General features: G+C 38.1%; 1 protein-coding gene across 7 annotated transcripts in view; it reads left to right on the forward strand.

The window, feature by feature from the left end:
* LOC121303562 (DENN domain-containing protein 1A-like) overlaps positions 1-22,511 on the forward strand; it is a 293,214-nt gene that overhangs the window by 125,622 nt on the left and 145,081 nt on the right. For 6 of the 7 annotated variants that reach the window (XM_041234341.1, XM_041234346.1, XM_041234344.1 and 3 more), the window contains 4 exons: positions 4,013-4,082; positions 5,980-6,060; positions 9,307-9,360; positions 16,370-16,480. In XM_041234341.1, coding sequence (XP_041090275.1) covers positions 4,013-4,082; positions 5,980-6,060; positions 9,307-9,360; positions 16,370-16,480 — 316 coding nt within the window. The remainder of the gene's footprint in view (positions 1-4,012; positions 4,083-5,979; positions 6,061-9,306; positions 9,361-16,369; positions 16,481-22,511) is intronic. The other variant, XM_041234345.1, reaches the window with a different exon arrangement.

Below are 22,511 nucleotides of genomic sequence, written 5' to 3' on the forward strand. Positions count from 1 at the left end.
GACAAGAAAAACACCAAGAGCAAAAATGTCTCCTGAGACGATTTTTTGTGATCTTTTTTTTGAAGAAAAAAAGGAAAGTTTTTAAGAAAGCGGAAAGAACAATGTATTTTCTATTACTGTAACATAAGACAGAATATCTTTTGATTATTCATAGTTTCCATTGTCTTTTTGTGCCCAGTTTTTGGTAATATCAGAGGAAAAAAAACCTTGTTTGAAGGTTTTGCGTTTGTCGTATTAATCACCTAATAAACATTACAATTTTAGCAAAACTGGCAAACCATGTAAAAATAAAACATTCAAGTACACAGTCTTACATATTTATTGTTTTAAATGTACAGTGACCAATTATTATTTAATTTATTTATTTTTCCCCCAATTTGTCATGTCCAATTGTGTTTTTTTCTCCTCACCGCAGCGTGTCCCCACACAACACAGTCCCAATCTCACAAGCCTAAAGCCAGAATCACTTTTACGCCGAGCAATCCAGAACAGAGGTGGGCGGGATACCGATCCCGGAGAACAGAGATGCCTCTTACCCACTCTGAATGTGCTCGGTGTCTGGCCAGTAGGGTTCGCTGTTGCACGATGATGAGAAGCAATCCCTGCAGGTTTCCCATTCCCCCACCCCGGTCATAGCCAGTGTGACGCTCCCCCTCGGGGTCCCCAGCAAAGTTAGGCCTCTTTGCACAGCCCGGACGTGAACTGTGATTCGCGCTGTAACATATAGGAAAACTAAGTAGACAAGTGTTTTTCGTAGCGCTGTGGTTCTGCAGAAGGTTGCCACGGGTATCCATAGAAAATTCTCTTGTAAAACAATTTGCGTATTTAATGTACTTTCACTGTGGTGTTGAGAGACATGCCTTGTGATGCAAACAGAGAAGACACTGTATATTAAACACATAGTAGAGGCCAGACACTGTACATTAAACTACTACAGACCAGACACTGTGCATTACACACCTACTACAGGCCAGTCACTGTACATTAAACTACTAGAGGCCAGTCACTGTACATTAAACTACTAGAGGCCAGACACTGTACATTAAACTACTAGAGGCCAGACACTGTACATTAAATTACTAGAGGCCAGACACTGTACATTAAACTACTACAGACCAGACACTGTGCATTACACACCTACTACAGGCCAGTCACTGTACATTAAACTACTATAGTCCAGACACTGTACATTAAACTACTAGAGGCCAGACACTGTACATTAAACTACTAGAGGCCAGACACTGTACATTAAATTACTAGAGGCCAGACACTGTACATTAAACACCTACTACAGACCAGACACTGTATATTAAACAGATACTGTACATTAAACTCCTACTCTCACTACAGTGTAGCATTTATTCCCCAGCTTTTAGTTGGAGGTCCCTATTCAAAATATTTTTATAAAGTGTTAACTCCAAAAAAAAAAAAAAAAGTTGTGAAGCTCCGGCCTAAAGCATTAGCCAAGATAATTGTCTGCTGGGCTTTGTTTCTGTGAAGTGTTAGTCAGTGCTTATCTTCGCTTCATTAGTTTCTTTCATAGCCACCAATAATTGACAAAGCATATGTTGTTAATATGACACGCTGTTTTGTATGGTTTTGCATTAAGCCTGTATGCCAACACTGATCCCCCACCCAAACCCTCTGGACAGGAGGAGTAGCTTGTCTAGATCTTGTTCTTCACTAGGAATCCTGCACCGCCTCTTTAAGAGACAGTGTAATCCCTCTGCTTGTATTATTTACCAAGCCCTTCCATATCTTCAGAGTAGCCCGACGCTTATTTATTTTAGCTCATTTTTTTCTATGTATTTGTATCCTTGCAGGCATGATTTTTTGTTTGTTTAAAAGTGGGCCATGAGCTCTGTAATCCCTAATAGTTTACACACTGTTGCCAAAGCAAGACTTTTTCTCCTGAGTTATGGGAACAAAAGTTAATGAATGGTAATGGTAAACCTGCCAGGATGAAGTGAAAGTTTACTAATATAGGAGAGGTGGATGTGATATACCTCTAGCGATTCTGACTGAATGTAAGTCTCGGATTTGTCCATATTCTGTACCATAGATTTGTTGTTTTTTTGTGTTTTTTTTCAATGCACAGCATCGTATGATGAGTAAACATCTGTAAAAGAACAACTCAATATGGGTTTGAGATATCAGTTCTCTGATGTATTCTTCTTGTTTAGATTTGGATTGCCTGTTTTAGTCATCACACCCTAATTACTGTTTTAAAACGGACATTTAAAGCACCCCTATGGCCTCAATACCGCTCTCAAGCATCTCTCTAAGAACAGCAGTAACACCAGTGTAAGCATTAACCTGCCCCCCTGCAACAATCGAGTAAATGTAGAAATACAGTACATCAGTAGTACATATCACTTTGTACAGATGTGTTGCAGCAGGACCGTATTACTCGAGAAGACATAATGGTCATTACAATATAGTACACTGCATCAAGAAGGAAAGAGGTAACGACATCTACTGTTGAGGTATTTTTTTACACAATTATATATATATATATATATATATATATATATACCACACAGCAAAAAGATCTAATTGGTCCCTCTTTGTTTGAAGACATTTCACACCTGAAAGAAATTGAGAGACCATCAATATTACCAATTATCCCTCAGGTGCCTGTATGATATATGTGGGACTTATGGAACACACTGTACAGTAATACATATAGAAAATAATAATTGAAAACCTGGTCTTATTTGCTGTACATTACTAACTCCTTTTAAAAGTGCCATTTAAACAAATGTAACCCCATATTAATTATACATGTCCTGAACAAAACAGGTAACTATATATAAACTATCCATTACCAAAAATAGCTGTTTTCTCACATTTAAACTAAAAAAAGAGCCATGACCAAATCTTGTTAAATATCTGTAATGTTTAAACCCCCAGCATTAAATTCAGGTAATTTAAATCTGTTTAGCCATGCTGTTCATAAAGCAATAAATGTATACTTTCTCATCTATTGACAATCTGGGTCTGTCAGTCGCTGCAGTGCCCACTCTGTCCTAAAATAGAATACGTTCAAAGCCATCGCAAGAATGAAGCCTAACTTTCTTATATCCGCATGGGAAAGCGTCTCGTTTAATTCTGTTTAAACCATCATTTCCTCTGATAGGATTAAGCATCAATGTGTTCTCATAACAGATTTAGTTTCTTTCGTCCATCAATACAAAGTGTGAAGCTTCACTCTTCTCTAATCTGTCTGAACTACAGGTCACTGTAACCATCACTGAAATGGAATTCCCTCCCTGCTGTTTTCTGAAGAGATGGAATCAGAGTTAAGGGTTATCATTGTACTTTAGAAGCCCAGCTAACTAAAACGTAAAGCTGCCCTGTACTCATGCTCAATTTGAAATAAAAGCAATGTATGATGTCTACATTCTTTCATAGCACCTTCTCTACTTTTAGAAAGAAGCCAGGTCCTGTTGGTAGTTTGGTTTCCTTTACCCTAAAAGGCATTCACCTGGTAAAGGCACTACCGCGTTGTTTACAGGAGTCATGCAGTCAAGAGAGTGGTGGTTTGTGTTCTGAATCTTAGCTGGAGATTCCACAAGAAGTGTTGCATTGACTTTGGTGCCCCTGCAGAAAATTGTCAGGTACTGAGCTGCATCACCACACTACAGCGACCCCTCCTGGCCAGATGGCCAGTGAGCTCAGGTGTACACCTGCAGGACTGGCCCTTGTCCTCCAGGGGTCGGTAGATCCTGGTTGTAAAAGAGGTGATTGGCTTGGTGGTGGGATCAGAGGAGGCCCCCTGACTTTCAGTCCTCCTGAGCCGATGCAGGGAGTTGCTGCGGTGAAGGAACATTATGGAGAAAGCAGGGGTTGAGTAATTAGGCAATCTAAAGCTTAGGAAGCAAAGACATGCAAAGAAGATTTCCCATTTATGTTTTTGTTTTACTGATAAACAGTTTTGATATTCCCTAATTTTGATACAAGCAGTCACTGCAAATGAGTAATCAATGTATCTGTATTGTTCTCTTTCCAGCTATCTTCCATGGTTTGAAGTGTTCTACAAGCTCCTTAATATCCTTGCTGATTACACAGCCAAGGGACAGGTCAGTCAGTACAGCTGTTTTCTATTGAAACTCAAGGCCTATATGTATTTGTATCTTTTCTGTCATAAATTTGGCTGAGCCTGTTTGAGAGCACCACCTGGTAAATCACTTGCATGTGGCACTAAATTCAGGAGCAGCTTTACACTTTGCTTGTGAATGAAACTAAGCACACATGTCGGTTGTACATAAATACTGCAATAGATATTGGAAGAGAGCTTGACCCCTAGAGTAAAGGATCTGGCTATAAATAACCAGAAGCATTTATGTGCCTTTACAAAAAAAAAAAGGAAGGTGTTATAAACAAACCTTGTAAAGCTAAATATCCACTTTAATTCCTTTATAGATACGTAGTAAGTTCCTAATGAAATGGTCCCTTTACATTTTTATGATCTTTGCAATCGTTCTGAGTCATTGTGTGATTATGTTCGGAATTCTGTGTAATCTGTAATATCAGTTCAGGAGCTGACAGTCTCGTGTCTGTGTTCAGAAATCTGTGTAATCTGTACTGTGAGTTCAGGAGGTGCTCTTTGGTTCTAGGTGTCTGCTATAGATATATGTAACATCTTGTGATCTATCACTGGCTGACAGCTTTTAGGCAAAGCACCTTAACACAAATGTTTTTTCAGAAATTTAAAAACAGTATTTATTGCAATAAGTATCATTCAGAACGACTGCAAAAAGCATAAAAAATAAGGGAACACCAAGATGCTCGCTCTTTAAAAACAGATAGTGTATTAGCTAGCCATTATCAAACAACGGCATGCATTAATTTCCAAGTTAGTAAGCAGTTAATAAAGTAATGGTGTGACATGTTGTTTACAAGATGTTAGTGAAGCCTTTTGTTTTTTAAAGAAACTATAAGTCTTGTCTCAATATGTCCTCCTACTCAATTATTATCTGTATAATATACATTTCTAGTTCATAGTAATATACATAAATACATAGAAAGATGACATACTGTGGCCAGCATGTGAATTTTCATTGTCAAGTCAGCTAGTTTAATTGATGCTTAAGAGACCCTTGAGGCTCAATTCTGGCTCCCCTTCTCAGTTCAATTTATTAAATGACATAAGCTCCCTAATTATAAATTGTTATAGTTATCTTTACGTGGCTGACACTGTTATTTATCCTAGCTCCCCTCCTTCATTGGGTACAATTAACACCGTGTTACAAACCAACTTGACACACATTGGCATTGGCTATTAAAAAAGCAGATTTAGTCTTTCTGTTCTATTTATATCTCTGCTACAATGGCAAGATTAAAGCCAGTAGATTGATTCTGTATTAGATGCTGCAACTTTTGTAAATAAGTCAGAAATGGCATTGTAACATCATTGAAACCACAGAGAGATCATCTTCACCAGTATTACACGCAGGCTTGGGGTACATTCCTGTTTGCAATTCCATGTCCAATTCCTTTTTAAAATCAATTCCTAATTCCAGTTCCATCAAACAAATTGGAGTTTATATTGTAGAGACATAATAATGATTGTGATAGTTCAACCGCTTTCATTTGTTTAATTTACAAACAGTGACTTCAGTTTAAGTAATTGGTTGCCACTGTGAGAAGGTCATTAACAGAATACTGCTAATTGTAATTTTGATCAATGGTGTGTTGGAATTGATTAAAAGGGAATGGAAATTGATTTTAAAAAGGAAATGGAATTGGAATTCGGGAATTGACCCCAACCTTGATTACAACACCAAACGATCAACTACAACAATACAGTATAAAAGTACTAGGTAATCCTGAACCGACTTTTCTTGGTGTGGGGTCCTTGTGTCTGGGGAATGTTTGATTGAGAGGATGAAGTCAGTTGGAGAGGCATGCTGGAAGGTGGGTGGGTGTGTTGTGGTGTTTTCTCCACAGTGATTGTGTTGTGTGCTGCTGTTTCAGGACAGCCAGTGGAAGGAGCTGCTGAACACACTCCATACCCTCCCAATCCCCGAGCCAGGCGTGCCTGTACACCTCAGTGTGGTGAGTCCTACTGTGTCTTAAAGCCTTTTTATTTACTGCAGTCCTTCCCTTTAAATGCAATATAATGGCTATTTTTTAAATGTGCGACTGCCTCATAACGTCATTTTCACATTGCTCAGTTCAGTTCACCTCTTCCCCTGCCTCAGCTCTCTTTGGGGGCTACAGGCTGGTCGATCCAACAAGTCTGTTCCTCTTCACTGGCACTGCACACAGGCTGGTCGATCCATCAATCCCTTTCCTCTTCACTGGCACTGCTCACAGGCTGGTTGATCTAACCAGCCTATTTCTCTTCACTGGCACTGCTCACAGGCTGGTTGATCTAACCAGCCTGTTTCTCTTCACTGGCACTGCTCACAGGCTGGTCGATCCATCAAGCTTGTTCCTCTTCGCTGCCACTGTCAAACATCTAAAACAATTTGCTAATTGCACAAGTTTAGGGACATCCAACAGTGTGCAGTTGGTCCAAAATATAAGTAAAAGAGGCTTTATTTGAACTCTTTTCCCAAAATCGCTTATGAGGAGCGAATATGAAGCCTCTTCTATGTTATATATTTAAAAAAAATAAATGAATCCAATTTTATTTGATAGAATAAAAGAAAACATTTACTGTACTGAAGCAGAAGACAATAAACGAGAACTTACCAGCACTAACTTAATATTGATTATTTTTAGTAAGTTTTGGGGGGGATGACATGCGCATTCAGCTGCCTGTTAATAATAATAATATAGTAGTAGTATTGTTTATTTATTTATTTCTTATATCCATGCCAATGCTGTAGCAGTGTCTGAGCAAATAAAAGCTGAATGGTGAGGTTAATGATAAACCAGCGAGTGCATTGCTGTCTGCATGAATCATATGAACAGCTGTGCTGAGTTACTGAGAGGGGACCGACCCATTTCTTTCATTTCACAAGGAATCTCACTCCCAGAAGCCATTGCTTCTCCAGCCCTTTAACTGGTGCCTGGCTTCTAATCAGGCTCAGGTTACTAGATGAATTGCTTTGGTGGTCTCAACCTTGCCCATAGTAGATATGAGTTCACATCACAAACCAACCACACAGTTTGGCACAATTGTCAGTCTCTGCTGGACAAGCCCAGGACTGAATGCTAGGATGGTTGACAGACCAGTTTGAGTACAGTGTGGAGGGAGTCACTGCTGCAGTGTGACCACAGAACCAGGAATATGAAGGATCTCCTGACAGTGCTGTAGATCCAGTGACCCACCTAATACTGGCAGGTATTGACCTGTCTTAAACAATAACTTTCTGTAATTTTTTTAAAAACAAGCATCAGGGACTTTAGGGACGCACCGGGGATGTGACTTGCTTGCGATCAATGCAGATTACTTGCTGTGTCACAGGATTAGGGTATTGAATTTGTCATGTTGCCATATATACAAATTAGATACATTCAGTGCTCATTGAATTATTTATTACACACATATATGCTTTGCTAATATCTGGCCCAATAAAAAGTTGGCTGTTTATTTCAAATTAATATCTGCTTCCCCATAGAAGTGACATTTTTTACATAGATTTTCAGGATAAACATTTTCTTAAAGTGGTTGCAGCTAACAAGCTAACTTCCTAACTCTTCCCTGTGATGTTATACAGTATTTGTCTCAAATGTGCAGTTTTGAAAGAGATCTTATCAGTAAACTGTTACTTTTTTATTTTAATATATCTTGTTCTTCACCAAGTTGCATTTCAGATAATGTTGCACTTCAAGTGGTGGGTGTCCCAAGCCCTTTAACAGTTGCATTCCTGTCATAAACCAAATTACTTCCTCCACTGGCTGACATGCTTTCAGCCAGGAACATGCTTTGTGGTGACACTGCTTTGACACTGCAGTGAAATGGCCTAGGAAGTGTGACAGCCAAAGAGAAATTATTTAAGATATTTAGCCAATTAATAGATAAATGTCATTATCGTTCAACGCTGGAGCAAAGTGACCTGTTACACAGTGCAAGTCAAGCTTGTGTAGTTAGTTGGGCGACCCTTTCCCAAACCATTGAAGTGGAGCCAAACACCTTCGCTTTGTTTTTCCTTTTTTTTTTCTGCAAACTGCCGACTCCAAGGAGCTCAGCAGGCCTTTCCCTAATGGCAGAGGACAGGTAGCAGTTGATTGCCCTTGGCAGGTCACTGGCTAGTGCGTGAGATGACCCATTGCTACTTAGCAGAACTTCAGTAGGAGCAGCATGTCTGTCTGACCCCAAAGGGCAAACTGTCTCTCAGGCTCCTGCAGGCCCAATGGGATAGTTCAGCTGTTTCGTACCAATGGTTTAAAGGAATGCTAGCGGTCTGCCCTTGCTTCAAACATTTCATGAGCAGTGAAGCAGGAAAAGATATCAAAGAAGTGCTTAGGGATGGCTTTGTTTCACTGAGCTGTGTAGCAGCTTTGGGGCTGTTTAGATTGAGCAGTTTAACCATCCTATTGGCCAGTTCAGACGAACTGGAGAAATACAAAGAGCATTCTATTTGTAAAAAGGCTGTGAAGTTGGAATCTAGTATTAGATAGTAATGTTATTGTGAAACATGGGCTAAATTACTTTTTTTTCAAAAGGAGAACACCACCTGTAAAAGTAACAAAACAAGAAATAAACATGGCAGGTATTCAAGTTAGGTTGTTTATTTCTATTTTGTACACCTTTGAGTAAGAAACTTTGAAAGTGAGCCCCAGTATATACAAATGCTTAAAATATAGCCTACTGACATTTTATATATGAGCATTTGAGTTTGTTTGATTGCCATTTTGAACAAGCGTGTTAAGTGTTAGGCTGCATCCCTTACAGTGATAGCAAGTTAGACTAGCAGGGGCTTCAAGGCACCACTGTTTTAATTGCTACACACCAGTATATCACATTGCCATATTCATAGTGATTTCCCCTGTTTCTGTATGGGATAAAAAATGATAAGTGGATTATTTGAACACATATTCACATCTTTGAGTTAACACTTTCCTAATTCATCTCCATTGACAACTCTAATTGTTATCTCACCTTTCATTAACAATTGAATTGACAGGTAGCACCTTATGAATTGGACTCTGGGGGGAAAAACAAGATCAACAAACTTAAACAAATCACTATTTCTGTTTTTAGTGTAAAACTGCAATAAGTCAAAATATGTTATTTGAAGGCTGTGCAGTACTGCAAAGAAAGTCGATTATGTGAAAATCCCAAATTTAGATGCTACAAGTGTGAGATATTACTTCACTGTAGTTATTTGACATATCTGTGTTTTCCAGCATTCCTACTTTACAGTGCCTGATATAAGAGAACTACCCAGTATACCAGAAAACGTGAGTATTTTAATTTAATTTCTATACACAAGGGGTGAAGGCCCAGAGATTTGGCATCCACACCAGTCTGTAATTCCATACCTGGTATACCCGTACAGGATTTATTTGTGATTTCATCTCAGTGGTATTACGGAGTGGGCAGTTTTCAGTTTTATTTTAGTTTGGGGTGCTTTTTCAGGTTTTGTGTTCTTCTGTAGCGGAGCGTGTTTCCTAAAATAAGTTTAATTCTTCTTTCTCTCCCAGCCTGCCTGTCCGTGTATTTACAGCGCATGTATCACATTTCCATGTAGTGAATGTAGGTCATGGAGGTTATTGATTACACCTCAGAAAAAGGCTATAGGAACACCCGCTACTCCAGGAGTATCTATACATACACTGAACATCACTACGGGGTCAGCTCATACTGTACCCATCAGCTTTCTAAGAATAGCCCGGGGGTAGCGTCCTGAGCTTCCATGATGTACATCAAAGTTCACTGTTGCTTTGGAGCTGAAGACATATTCAGATTTCATTGACCTTACGTTTAGAGAAGGGGAGAGGTAGTTTTTAACAAGTCCTGAGGTGTGGCTAAGGACATAGTTAAACACCGTTCCTGGAGCATCCTGTCAACTTGTGCCAAGTGTTTAGTTTGTGTGTAGACACTCCTGGACTTGCAGGTTTTTCCCAGAGCCTTTTTCAGTGGACCAGTCCATAACCTGCAACTGTGGCCTGGGGGTACGCATGTTACTGAAATTCTTAAAGATTTTAAAAAAATAATTCAGAATGAGAGCAGACCATAAACGCTTCACCAGAACCTAGCAGCTGATTGATCTGAGACATAAACGTTAGGGATGGGGGGGGGGGGGTGTTGGTCTGGTTCAGCCCACCTGTGATCATCTGGTTAAAAACCCACATGGCTCTTGAAGACATGAGAAAGTTGCTTTCTGTTGATCAGGTTTCAGGCTGTTTTAAACCAATAAACAAAAAGAAAGCAAAGTCAGTAATTACAAGCAGCGAGAATATATTGTTACCAGCGACTTAAGGATGGATGTTATGGGTTGAAAGATTTCTCCATCTATCACCCAATGCCAGTTCACCGGTAGAGTACATGCTTGCGTACAGTATTACTTCAGCCAACATTACAGGCAGAACTCTGGTCAAAACAGGTTCTAAAACCAGGTGTCAATGCAGAGAACACCTTCTCCATTATGTGTTGCTTGAAATGCAGAAGTAACCACACGTTGTAGTCATGATTCCTCACAAGAAAGTAATTGGCTTTTGTAACATAACCTTCATACTCATGTCTGTACAGTTTGAAATCTAAAAGGTCAACTAAATCAATGATATCTCTTGATTTCTCAATTCCCACTTGACTCAATAAAACCTGAAGCTGAGATATAAAGCAACTGGTGTATATGTTTTCAAGCCCTAAAGACCATGTTGGTGTTTGATCTTGCATGTGGTAAACACTTTCAGAGCATCCTGGGAACAACAGCGTCAGTTATGTATCACTATTGATTTGGAATTTATTTTCCGTAAAAAATCACCATTTGAAAGTGTATTGCAATAAACCTTACTTTTCTTTCTAGAGCTACACTTTATATTCTTAACACCCAAAAACCAGGTACAAACTTAATTTTTTTTTTTTTCTTTTTTACCGTTTTATAAATGTATAACTCTTTTGGTCCTTATTAGTTTTATAATAGTTTCTAATATGAATGCAGGAAAACCTTTATCAGATCTTGAGAGTGTTTTTAATTTGCTTTATTTCATTTTGTAAGGTGTGAGAAAGTAATTTGGAAGGAGCTGTCCAGCTCTCTGTGAGACATATGTAACAGAGACTAGATCAGCAACCTGTATAGATGTAACAGTGAGTATACAGCCACTGTGCAATAACAGTAATACAAATGGAAACTTGATTCACTTGACAGTGCTGCCTCTGAAGACACGTTGCTCATCTAGTAGGTGTTAGATAGTTCTAATGCAGGGGTGGCCAAACTTCCTGACCCTATGAGCCGCATACCAACACTTTCATATGCCTGAGAGCCGCAGACACACTCACAGTGTAAAACAAGACATTTTAAACACTAGCATGGTTTGAACAATGTACTTCTCTCGGACATTATAAAGGAATCTTGCACTTACTCTGTGCAGTCCAGGAGTTATCTCTTGTTGGCGGTGAAATACTCAAGAGCAAGCCTTGCAGCTTATGTCATTTTTAATTGTACTGTACATCAATAAAATATGTTCAGTTATTATGAAGCAAAATAACTACCCTGATTTTAACGAAAAGTAGCCCTTTTTTTTTAACCAGCGCTTCCCTTGAAGAACTGAATGCTCAGTTTTCCGAAAAAAGAAGCGTTTCTTTTTGTGTGACTGCTGCATGTATCGGGGCTGCAATTTTTGAAAAAAATTGTTAAGCAAGGGACAAGGTGCTAGATAAGTCTACTTGTCCTTCTTAAAAATCTACTTGCGCCCTCCCCGTCGCACAAAACACAAACAAAAAAATAGAATATAACTTGTAGGATTTTGGTTTTATTTACCAGTGAACGCAGTCAATCAATTAGTGATTAACATAGGCGGATCTAGCCTTGTAGCTTGACTGGTTCACTAAATTCTTCAAGATACACAAAAGATTCCCTGTGACAAGACCTCATCTCAACACATGTATAACATACTTTAAGGAAATGTTCCTTTCAGTGCAGTTTGGAGCACATTTGCTAGTAAATTTAAGTAACGTACTGAGAGTACAACTGTAACAAGCAATACTTGGGAGTTATACAAGTATATAAATAGCTTCTGCCTGTTTAATTCCGCTCTTCCTCTGTATGCTGAATCCAACTCCTGATGTACATACAGGTGTTTTAGTTTGTTGCATGACAGGTCCGAAATCATTGGCAACTATTGCTGGTGCTTTGTGGAATTCAGATTTTTCCCCAGATTAGGACTTGTGTATAACCTGTCAAGTTTCTCTGCATTTTGTACTGTTCTTCTACAAAATGCACACATTATTTACAGTAGGCTCCATCATATTCTACAAAGACAACATATGTTTTTCTTTTGTTTATTTCTATGCTATACTTATTTTTTTTAAACAACATTTTACAGCTATTTTTCCTCATTTAACATATTGTCCCATGATGGCTAACTGGATCCTGGTTTCATACCCTGATGGCTTTTTTTTTTGTTTGTTTTGTTGTTTTTGTGTTGGGAGGGCAACATTCTTTCTCTGTACTACTCTCTCTGAAAAATAAATGCATAAATTAATTAAAACATGAACACATTGCCATGAGATTTACAGTCTGTATTTTATTTTAAAACAATAATAAAATGTTATATGCATTTCATTTCTATCACTATAAACATATTTGTCAATCTTAATGTTTTTTTTTTTTTTAATATAGCAGATATATAAAAAAAATATGTAAATATGGTAAATGGGAAACTTAAGTTAACAAAAATAAAATCAAAAGAAAAAAGTTTTGGCAGGAAATGTTTGTCTTGAAATGCTTCTAAACTTCTAAACTCTGTGTGTGTGTTTGTTTTGTTTTTTTTAAACATCCCAACAAGTACACACTTGACCACGTGGTGTTATAAATTACACAACATGATTTTTTACCACCTTAGCGATTGGTGGGTTTTTTTTTGTAACTTTACTAGATTGCTGCATTTACATGTCAAGTTGATATTAAGAATGCAGTATCATTTATTTGCTAATTTACAAAAAAAACAAAAACATAAATAATACCTTAAGTTTAAAAGATTAGTCTGTACCTTGCCAGAAGCTCTCAGGCAGCCATTTCTGGGTTTCTTTGTGGCCAATAGAAGATTCTTCCACAGCTAGCCAATCAGAACTGATAGGGGTGGGACGTAAACACTTCTGCAATTCAGTGTTTAGAAACTTGCGTGGCTTTCTACAAATATACTTGCTGGACTGTCTTTCTAGCACCGGAATAAACATCGGAAAAATAAATAAATGAAATCTACTTGTCCGGTGGGCAAAGGATAACGGCAAAACTTTTTGTCCCGGGCATGGGGTGACCCCTGGTGTATTAAATACTTTGAGAACTTTGTGGGGGACAAATTCTCTGTATTTATTTTGAAAGGGATTACAACACTTGCTCATGATGAGACGTAAGATAAATAAATATAATATACATTTTAGACATGCAATATTTACACTTCAATTTCATAAAAATATGCAGTTATCTGAATAAAGGCGTTTGGCACAAGCAATAATCCGTGCCATGCCATGCAAAACTGGTTTGAGTCTTTCCATCAGCTTCTTTACGGAACTCCAAAAAGGGGCACCTGCTGACCACTGAGGCATGCTTTTAAAGAGGCCAGCCTGTTTCTGTTCAGGTCTGGTCCAGGAGGATATTCAGATGAAAATTTATTGTGATTTATTTTGAAGTTGCAGAGGAGACACAAAGGTTTACACTGTTTTCAGTGAAAGCAAACTCTTCCTCCCATTCTGGCCTCATACTTCCGTTTATTACTTGTGGATCGTTTGCTCAATGCCATTGTCTCCACGAAAGGAACAAGCACTTAATTCAAAATTATGAAATTCACTTTCAATTGCACTTTCACTAGAGGTGAGCTATGCATGTGCCAGTGTTTGGTGTAAAAGGTCATCAACTGACGAAATGTCCTTGCAGTGAACATGCAGGCTCAAAGAAACTGAAGAGAGAAGGCGAGAGAAGAAAGAATAATAAACACGCATAAATACAGAGAACAAAAATAATAGACTTTGAGCCACCAAGTGTGCATCACCCAGCATTTCACTGGGAGCCACACTACAGGTTTGGCCACCTCAGGTCTATGGCAGCTAGAACTCGAGAGCTGGTCGTGAACACAAGCCAAAAACTGAATTAAACACAGTATTTAAGTATTTGTAATGGTTAAAAACATTTTAAAAAAAAAATGAAAATGAAGATTGATGCTACTTATTCTTTTAAATCAATTATTTCTTAAAATAAATAAATACATTAATAACAGACTTTTTATTTTAGCGGACTGAAAGCCTTCACTCTATTGGGAGAACGTGAATATATACTTCCTGAAAGCCTTCACCCTATTGGAAGAGTGTGAATACATACTTCCTGAAAGCCACAGTCAATGTTATGTTTTTTTTTTTTTTTCAAAGAGCGTTTGATATTTCGTTTCATCAAAGCAAACCCAGCAGAAACCCGGTCAACGCACTAATGGGACAGTGGCATTCAAAGTGCTGAAACATTTTAAAAAACTGCCTGTTTATTATTTTACAGAAACTACCCTGGTTATTTGTTAAGAAACAATCCTTCATTAACAGTACATTACTGTTGGGATCAATACATTTTTAGTTACGTAATTTTCATGTGAAATTGTGTAAAATCCTAAAACCCTAAACACTTAAATAGTAATTAATAATAAAATAAAATAGGCCTCTACTGGGTATCCGGAGTCCACTATACATAAAGTGTGTATTTATTTATGTATTTATTTATTTTGTTAAGGGCACAGTTGGAGTGCATTACAGAGATATTAAAAGGAACTTTCAATTCAATGAAACGCGTTTTGACTAGAACTCATCGTATTTATTACGTTTCTTTTTATTTTATATTTAAACAGATTTATTCCCTTTGAAGTTGTATTTAGATGCTCTGGAAGTGTATAATCTATGTGCGTTTGATGGATGAGGTACTTCATTGGGAATTATTATAACAGTGCTTTCTTACCCTGAATCATTCAGTGCTATTTCAAAGAAATGAAGCAGACAGGTCTCCTGCACCCTGGCTGAACTGACCAATCTGTCTGCTGTCCCTATAAATAAGAACACAGTGTGCATAACCTGAGGAGCAATTCACCGGAAATGCTCCAGCGATGACCAGTCCCTCATTTTAATCCTAGGTCCCGCAGCAGGCACTGTATGAGGGGCCGTATCAAACCAGTTATACCCAGAGGGAAATACCAGATCACAGTTCTGTTTATGGTGTCTTATTGGCCAAACCGATTCATAATATCCAATACATTTTGACATGGGCAGGGAGGGCGTTGGGGTATGATAAAGATTATATGTCTATGAAATTATGGAATGTATTTCTGCTTTTTCTAAATGTTATGTTTTTATATTTTTCTACTGGAGGAAAATAGATCCTTAACAGAAGTACCCCCCCCCCCCCCCCCCCCCCCCCCCCCCCCCCCCTTTGTTGTCTGTGTGCGGAGGGATATTACTTCTCAGTTGATGAGGTCTCTCGCATGTGATATTACTGCGCCAATTCTCTTGCTAGTATTCTAACACATAATCATATTTAAACCTGGGTGGATAATGAAACTTACCATAAAAATATTGTGTTGCCACTGACGGTATTGCATTTGTGAAAGCATTTTATACTGGCACTAAAACTGTAAATTTAACAACCTCAAAATAATAATTAAAAAACTACGCTAATCTTTGATGGTTATGCTTTTACGATGCATTTAATCATCAACTTGATATGGGTATTAAATATCAGGAGTATCACAGTTATTTGAATATGTATTATTTTTCTTTGCATCATTTTCTGAAATACTAATCAAATGTGGCATGAAGGCAGAGTGTTGCAGGGTTAATGGTTACACTCTGGTGTGCAGGCTCTACTTAGCTAGATTAAGACCACAGGGGGTGCTTTAAACTGCTTTATAAAGAATGGGGGGGGGGGGGACTGAAACAAATAAGGATATAACGTGAATCTAGACAAGAAAGAGAAAGCATGACTTAATAGAACTCCTATCTTGTACAACCATATCAGGTTGCTCTTTGAGAGTTATTGTTAATATTTCAAAAACGCTAGCCAAACATCTGCACCATTCAGTACCAATACCACTGCAAACATGTCCTTCACGACTGTAACACCAGAAGGATATTCACTGCACAGCCTTCTTGTTTTCTTTATTATAATCTGGTTGTGTCATTTCCCAGTACACTGTGTCACACATGCACAATAGCAGTCAGTTTGTGCAATTTCTATATGTTTCCTCCACAGCTAACTCATGTTTCCTTTCTTTACAGAGAAACCTAACTGAATATTTTGTAGCGGTAGATGTCAATAACATGCTTCATCTGTATGCTAGTATGCTTTATGAACGCCGAATCCTCATCTGCTGTAGCAAACTCAGCACTGTAAGTAGAGTCATTAATATATGATATAGACTGACTGTGTGGTAATAACCCTGGAGATGGGGGCTTGGGTACACTGATTCACGCTCCTTCCTTTATTCTGGTGAGATCTGTCAGTGACTGTGGGTGTGTGCCTGTAGGTGAGTGAGAGAGAGCCAGTGGCTGCAGCGGGTCGTAATTGTTTAGCTTTACAACCATCTGATTACGTATGTATGTATATGTTTGTTTGTTTGTTTGTTTTCGTTTTTTTTTTTTATAAATCTCTGTTTTGATCATTATTTACCTGACTTTGAACTAATGTTCTTTTTTAACCATGGTGGCTGCTCTTGAAAAGACTCACAAGCTGAATTTCTGAAGTGAGGTGGGTTTAGAAATGCCCACTAGGTGTGTACAACTGTAAAAATATAAAATACACCTTTTTTTTGTTTTAGTTCTTTCTACAATCTGGAGTTAATAAATAGAAAATTACAATACATGCTTACAGTATATCGAGGGTGAAACAGCAGTACAGTGAACACTCATTAAAGGGTATTAAAAAGACAAGAAATATGTACAATTATAGACATAAGGTAATCCTTCAACAAATATTATTATACTTAGACTAGCAATGAACTGCATTTACAATGACAAGAATATATCCATAGTCCGTCAGTATCCTTGACTGACACATCATAGTTTGGATGCACTGCTGTAAAGAGGTTGCAGCTGCACAATATTTTTGGGTCTTACTTCTGTCCTTCACTTTCTGTGTAGGTTGCAAATGTGCAGTTTAGGTCAATTCACGTCATTGTCTTTTGATCAAAGCAGGTCACTCACGGCAAATCAGTCAGTCATTAGGGAAAGAGCTGGTACTTTAATCAAGTAAAGAAGACTTAGAAGGGATGGGGTCAGTTGCGCTTGGAGAATGTATGACTGTCTGGAAGCAAAAGAGCTTAATTTCTTTTAAACTAGTATAAATTTTTTAAATGATAATGCATGTTTTCTATGTTGTTCTTTCAAAACGTTTCAAAAAAGTTTCAGGGCTTTTATTTGTCTTGGATTCTAATAACCTGAGTGTTTTGCTTCTTGTGTACTGCACTCACCTGAATGATGTTTAATAATGTTACTTTGGCTTCGTGTGCCCAAGAGATTAAAGCCCAGGGCACAAACCACTGTCTATCTCTCAATAAGGGGTTTTCATCAATGTGAGCTTTCCATTTCCACATGCTCACTTAAATGATTTCTTAGTCGTCAATACTATTGCCATGTAGTGTATTGCACAAGAGTGTGTTTTTCTTTTGACTCGCTAATGCCTATTGATTGTGTATTTTTATTAGATGTCTAAGTAGGACAAGTTTTAATAGCTCTTGAGAATGCAGTGGCTCATGAAAGAATGTTTCTTTTCCCGTCGTCAAGAAAGATACAATTTTTATTTTGACAGTGAAGCTAAAACCGGAGAGTGAATGAAAGTTAACGAAAGTTAATGAAAATCAACCTAATTTCTTATTGGCTTGCAGTTTTCTAGTGTTGTGTACGTTTGTAACAAAACTTGCTGTGTCAAAACTTTATTGAACAGTTAAATCATGTTTCATAATATAATATTACTGAGGCTGTATTTTAAATGAGAAGGGTCTTGATGCATCCAAGGAAGCTGGTTGATAATTCACAGCTTGTTGACCTTATTAGAGAGCTAATATAACAGTGAGGGCCTCAACATTGAATTCAGGGGTGGCTTGAATATTGAAAGTGTCTTTTGTTGCAATCAGTAGGCGTGGATCAGGACTGTAAAAAGTGGTGCCCCTCAAACATGGTACTCTATGCAGGATGTACCCCACAAACTGGGAAATCAAATAGAATTACAGGGGTTCTGAAATGTTTTAGAGTTTTTACAGAGACATTATACAAACCTGTTATTACTAGGGAACATTTCAATAGATAAAATATATGTTAGAATGGATGGAGACAAAGTACCATGGCTATCTTCGCAAGACAAAGTGAGCTGGGAAGCATAGGATTGCACAGGGTTCTGTGCACAGTGCTGCATAGGGGCATCAATGCACAGTGCAGCGCTAGTGTACTTTCCTGTCTGTCTTGAAGAATCATCATCTTTTCAGAATCAACTTTTGATGTGAAAGTTAGTAAACATGGTGAATATTGATCTTAGCAGAAAAAAAAAACTATAGATAATATTAGAGAACGCACATAGTATGAGCACATTTTTCATAATATTATATGTGCCTTTAAGAGAAATAAGCAGTGACAGTTCTCTTTTGGAAATGTACAGTATGTATTTCTTCACTGGTATTAGAACTGGGGGCCCAGTTAGTCCCCTTTTTGTTTAATAGATAGTACTTCATTCTATTCCTGATCCATAACTTGGCTAATTTGTAACCGTCATTAATGTATTCAAGTGTTCATATATTACATCATTTAAGGAAAAAATGTAATATAAATGCTGTAACTAATCAATCTATTTTTTCACTTTTTCAAGGTAAATTGGTGCTCTTTTAAGCTTTGCTCTGAAGAATGTAGACAATACAATGTTTGAAGAGGTTTTTTTTTTTTTTTGCTGAATTTGTACAAGAGACAGCTGTTCATAATCCAGTTGGCTTGTTCTGAAATCCTGAGTCTCCTTTGGGTAACTCACATTCCCACTTGCACCCAGCAAAGAAATGGCTTAAAACCAATGAAGTGTGTACGTGTTTTACTGTAGCATTCTAGTTTTGACGTACTTCATTTTAAATGTTGTTTTTCCCAATGAGGATTAGCAATATATGCCCATTTGCATTCTTTTAAAGAGACAGTGGCTTCAAATGTAATTTTAATTGCCTTTCTTTACACTCATCTTACTAGGGTCTAGAATTCTCGATCATTCTTAGTGGTTCTGGATTCTGCTTATTATATCTCTAAATCTGCCTTTGCCTTCACCTGTGTGTACACTTTAATCATCTCTGCAGAACCCTTATTGTCAGGACTGCACTATGCTGATTCATAGGATTCTCCAGACATGCTCGAAGCCAGGTAGAGACAGATTTAGAGACAATGGATTGACAGAGCTGCTCTGAAGGACTGCAAACACCACAGAATGCATTAGTTGTCAAAAATGTACATACCCCAATGGAAATTTAAAATTTCTAGGAACTTCTGGAAAATAAAGAATTTTAGGGGAGATCTTCTGTAGCAAAAGTTTTGCTTCTGTGGACGAGGAAAAAGTTACAAGAAATAGATATCTGCAATTATTTATTTCAGCAGTGTTTTTTGCAAAACTCAAAAAATGCTAATTCAAAAGTATTCATACCTTTTGATAATATGATAATATTGTCTACAAGGTGTTAGAAATTTCAATATTATAATCCAGAACCTAATTCTAAAGTCTAGCACATGCTGGAATGTAGGTGAACTTTCTTAGAGCGTATCAAAAGGGTTAGGCATAGGATGATTGCTGTCATTACCAATATGTCAATATGGGATAAAGTAAAGAGCTATCTCAAGACCTGAGGCAGAAAATGATTTGTCATAAAGCTTCAGGAGGATACAATAATACGTCCAAACATTTCCAATAAGTATAAGACTCCTGGTATTGTCACAACACTCCCTCGGTCTGGAAGAAAGAAGGTTCTTTCACCAAGAACAAGTAGAAGAATTGTGAGGAAGGTTAATGACAATCCGAAATTGACTGCCAACGATATTCAAAGTTAATTGGCTGCAAATAGAACTGGGGTTTCCATTTCAACCATAGATTGAGTACTGCATGGTGAAGGTCTCAATGGTCGCAGGCCAAGGAAAAAGCCACTCTTAGGAACATGTCACAAGGACAATTGCTTAAAGTTTGAAAAACAGCATTTAAATGAGGGATATGAGTTCTGGTCAAAGGTTTTGTGGAGTGATGAAACAAAAATTGAGTTATTACGTCACAATGATAGTCGTTACACTTGGAGAAAGTCTGGTGAGGCATACAAAGAAAAGAACAACATAGCTACTGTCAAGCATGGAGGTGGTAATATCATTCTGTTGGGCTGTTTTTTCTCTAATGGCCCATGACATTTAGTTCCAGTACATGGTAAAATGGATTCCCTAGCATAACAAAAGATATTGGCCAATCATCTGAAACCCTCATCTACAAAACTTGGTTTAACGCACAACTGGACGTTCCAACACGACAACAATCCAAAGCACGTGAAAATCTACTTCAGAAGAGTTAAAGAAGAATAAAATCAAGGTCCTGATCTAAATCTGATTGAGAATCTTTGGTACGAGTTGAAGAAGGTTGTGCACAAGAGAAGTCCTTGGAATTTGAATGGACAGGAACAATTTTGCTTTGAAGAATGATCATAAATCACTAAAGAATCATGCCAAAAGCTCACTGACAAAGATCTTAATGATTTAAAAGATGTAGCTTTACAGTAAACTAATGTGATCCATCTGTATCTCCATCCATTTGCATTTCTTTCCATCTGATGATGTAGGTATCTTTCTGCCTGGTGTTGATGGCTGGTGTAATGCTGGCTCCAGGGATCAACTTATTTTGTCTCCCTAGCGCATCAGCACAGAGCAAGAGGGCTCGACAGTGAGTTCCCAGGCCAGAATCTTTTCATCTCAGCCACAGCCAGTTGCTGCTCCTTTCTGCTGCTTCAGATAAGTTCTTCTCTGTGTGACACAATTCTTGACCACTGAACCCAACATCTCTGAGAAACCCATCTCCACTGGGTAAACTCGGACTCTCTGTCTTCGCTGTTCCGCTTCAGCAGCTAATTGAGTGCACTGAAGTTTCTTCTTCTCATATGCCTCATCCACAGCATCCTTCCATGGCACTGTTAACTCTACCTGATGAACAAGGCATGCTGATCCAGACCACAAGTCAAGGTCTTGTCGGTTACTGGTGGCAATCTCAGGTGGAAGAATAAGCCGTTGACCAACATCTGCCAGCATTTTACAGTCTCTAGCAGCTTCTAGTTGTACTGGGTGGGACTTGGTTTTGACATCTTTTTTTGGTGGTTGCTCTCGTGGACAGAGGAATGTTGTCTTTTGTGTGTAATGCTTTGATGGAACTGGTGGCAACTTATTGTCATGTTACGCTTGTCTTCCAATGCTAAGGCCAAATGTCGCAACACCTGGTCATAGCTAAAACCCACCTTACATCCTGTCAGAATGTGCCTTAATGTTGCATATGATGAACACAAAGGACATTAGGGATCTTCACCCACCCAGAGGTTTAGGTTCTGTGGTGATGAGAACATAAGAACATAAGAAAGTTTACAAACGAGAGGAAGCCATTCGGCCCATCTTGCTCGTTTGTTAGTAGCTTATTGATCCCAGAATCTCATCAAGCAGCTTCTTGAAGGATCCCAGGGTGTCAGCTTCAACAACATTACTGGAGAGTTGATTCCAGAACCTCACAATTCTCTGTGTAAAAAAGTGCCTCCTATTTTCTGTTCTGAATGCCCCTTTGTCTAATCTCCATTTGTGACCCCTGGTCCTTGTTTCTTTTTTCAGGTCAAAAAAGTCCCTTGGGTCTACATTGTCAATACCTTTTAGAATTTTGAATGCTTGAATTAGGTTGCCGCGTAGTCTTCTTTGTTCAAGACTGAACAGATTCAATTCTTTTAGCCTGTCTGCATATGACATGCCTTTTAAGCCTGGAATAATTCTGGTCGCTCTTCTTTGCACTCTTTCCAGTGCAGCAATATCTTTTTTATAGCGAGGTGACCAGAACTGATCACAATATTCAAGATTAGGTCTTACTAGTGCATTGTACAGTTTTAACATTACTTCCCTTGATTTAAATTCAACACTTTTCACAATGTATCCGAGCATCTTGTTAGCCTTTTTTATAGCTTCCCCACATTGTCTAGATGAAGACATTTCTGAGTCAACAAAACTCCTAGGTCTTTTTCATAGATTCCTTCTCCAATTTCAGTATCTCCCATATGATATTTATAATGTACATTTTTATTTCCTGCGTGCAGTACCTTACACTTTTCTCTATTAAATGTCATGCCCAGTTTTGAATCTTGTCTAGATCATTTTGAATGACCTGCAACAGTGTTTGCTACTC

Source organism: Polyodon spathula, chromosome 33 (genome assembly GCF_017654505.1).
Source record: "Polyodon spathula isolate WHYD16114869_AA chromosome 33, ASM1765450v1, whole genome shotgun sequence".
NCBI lineage: Eukaryota > Metazoa > Chordata > Actinopteri > Acipenseriformes > Polyodontidae > Polyodon > Polyodon spathula.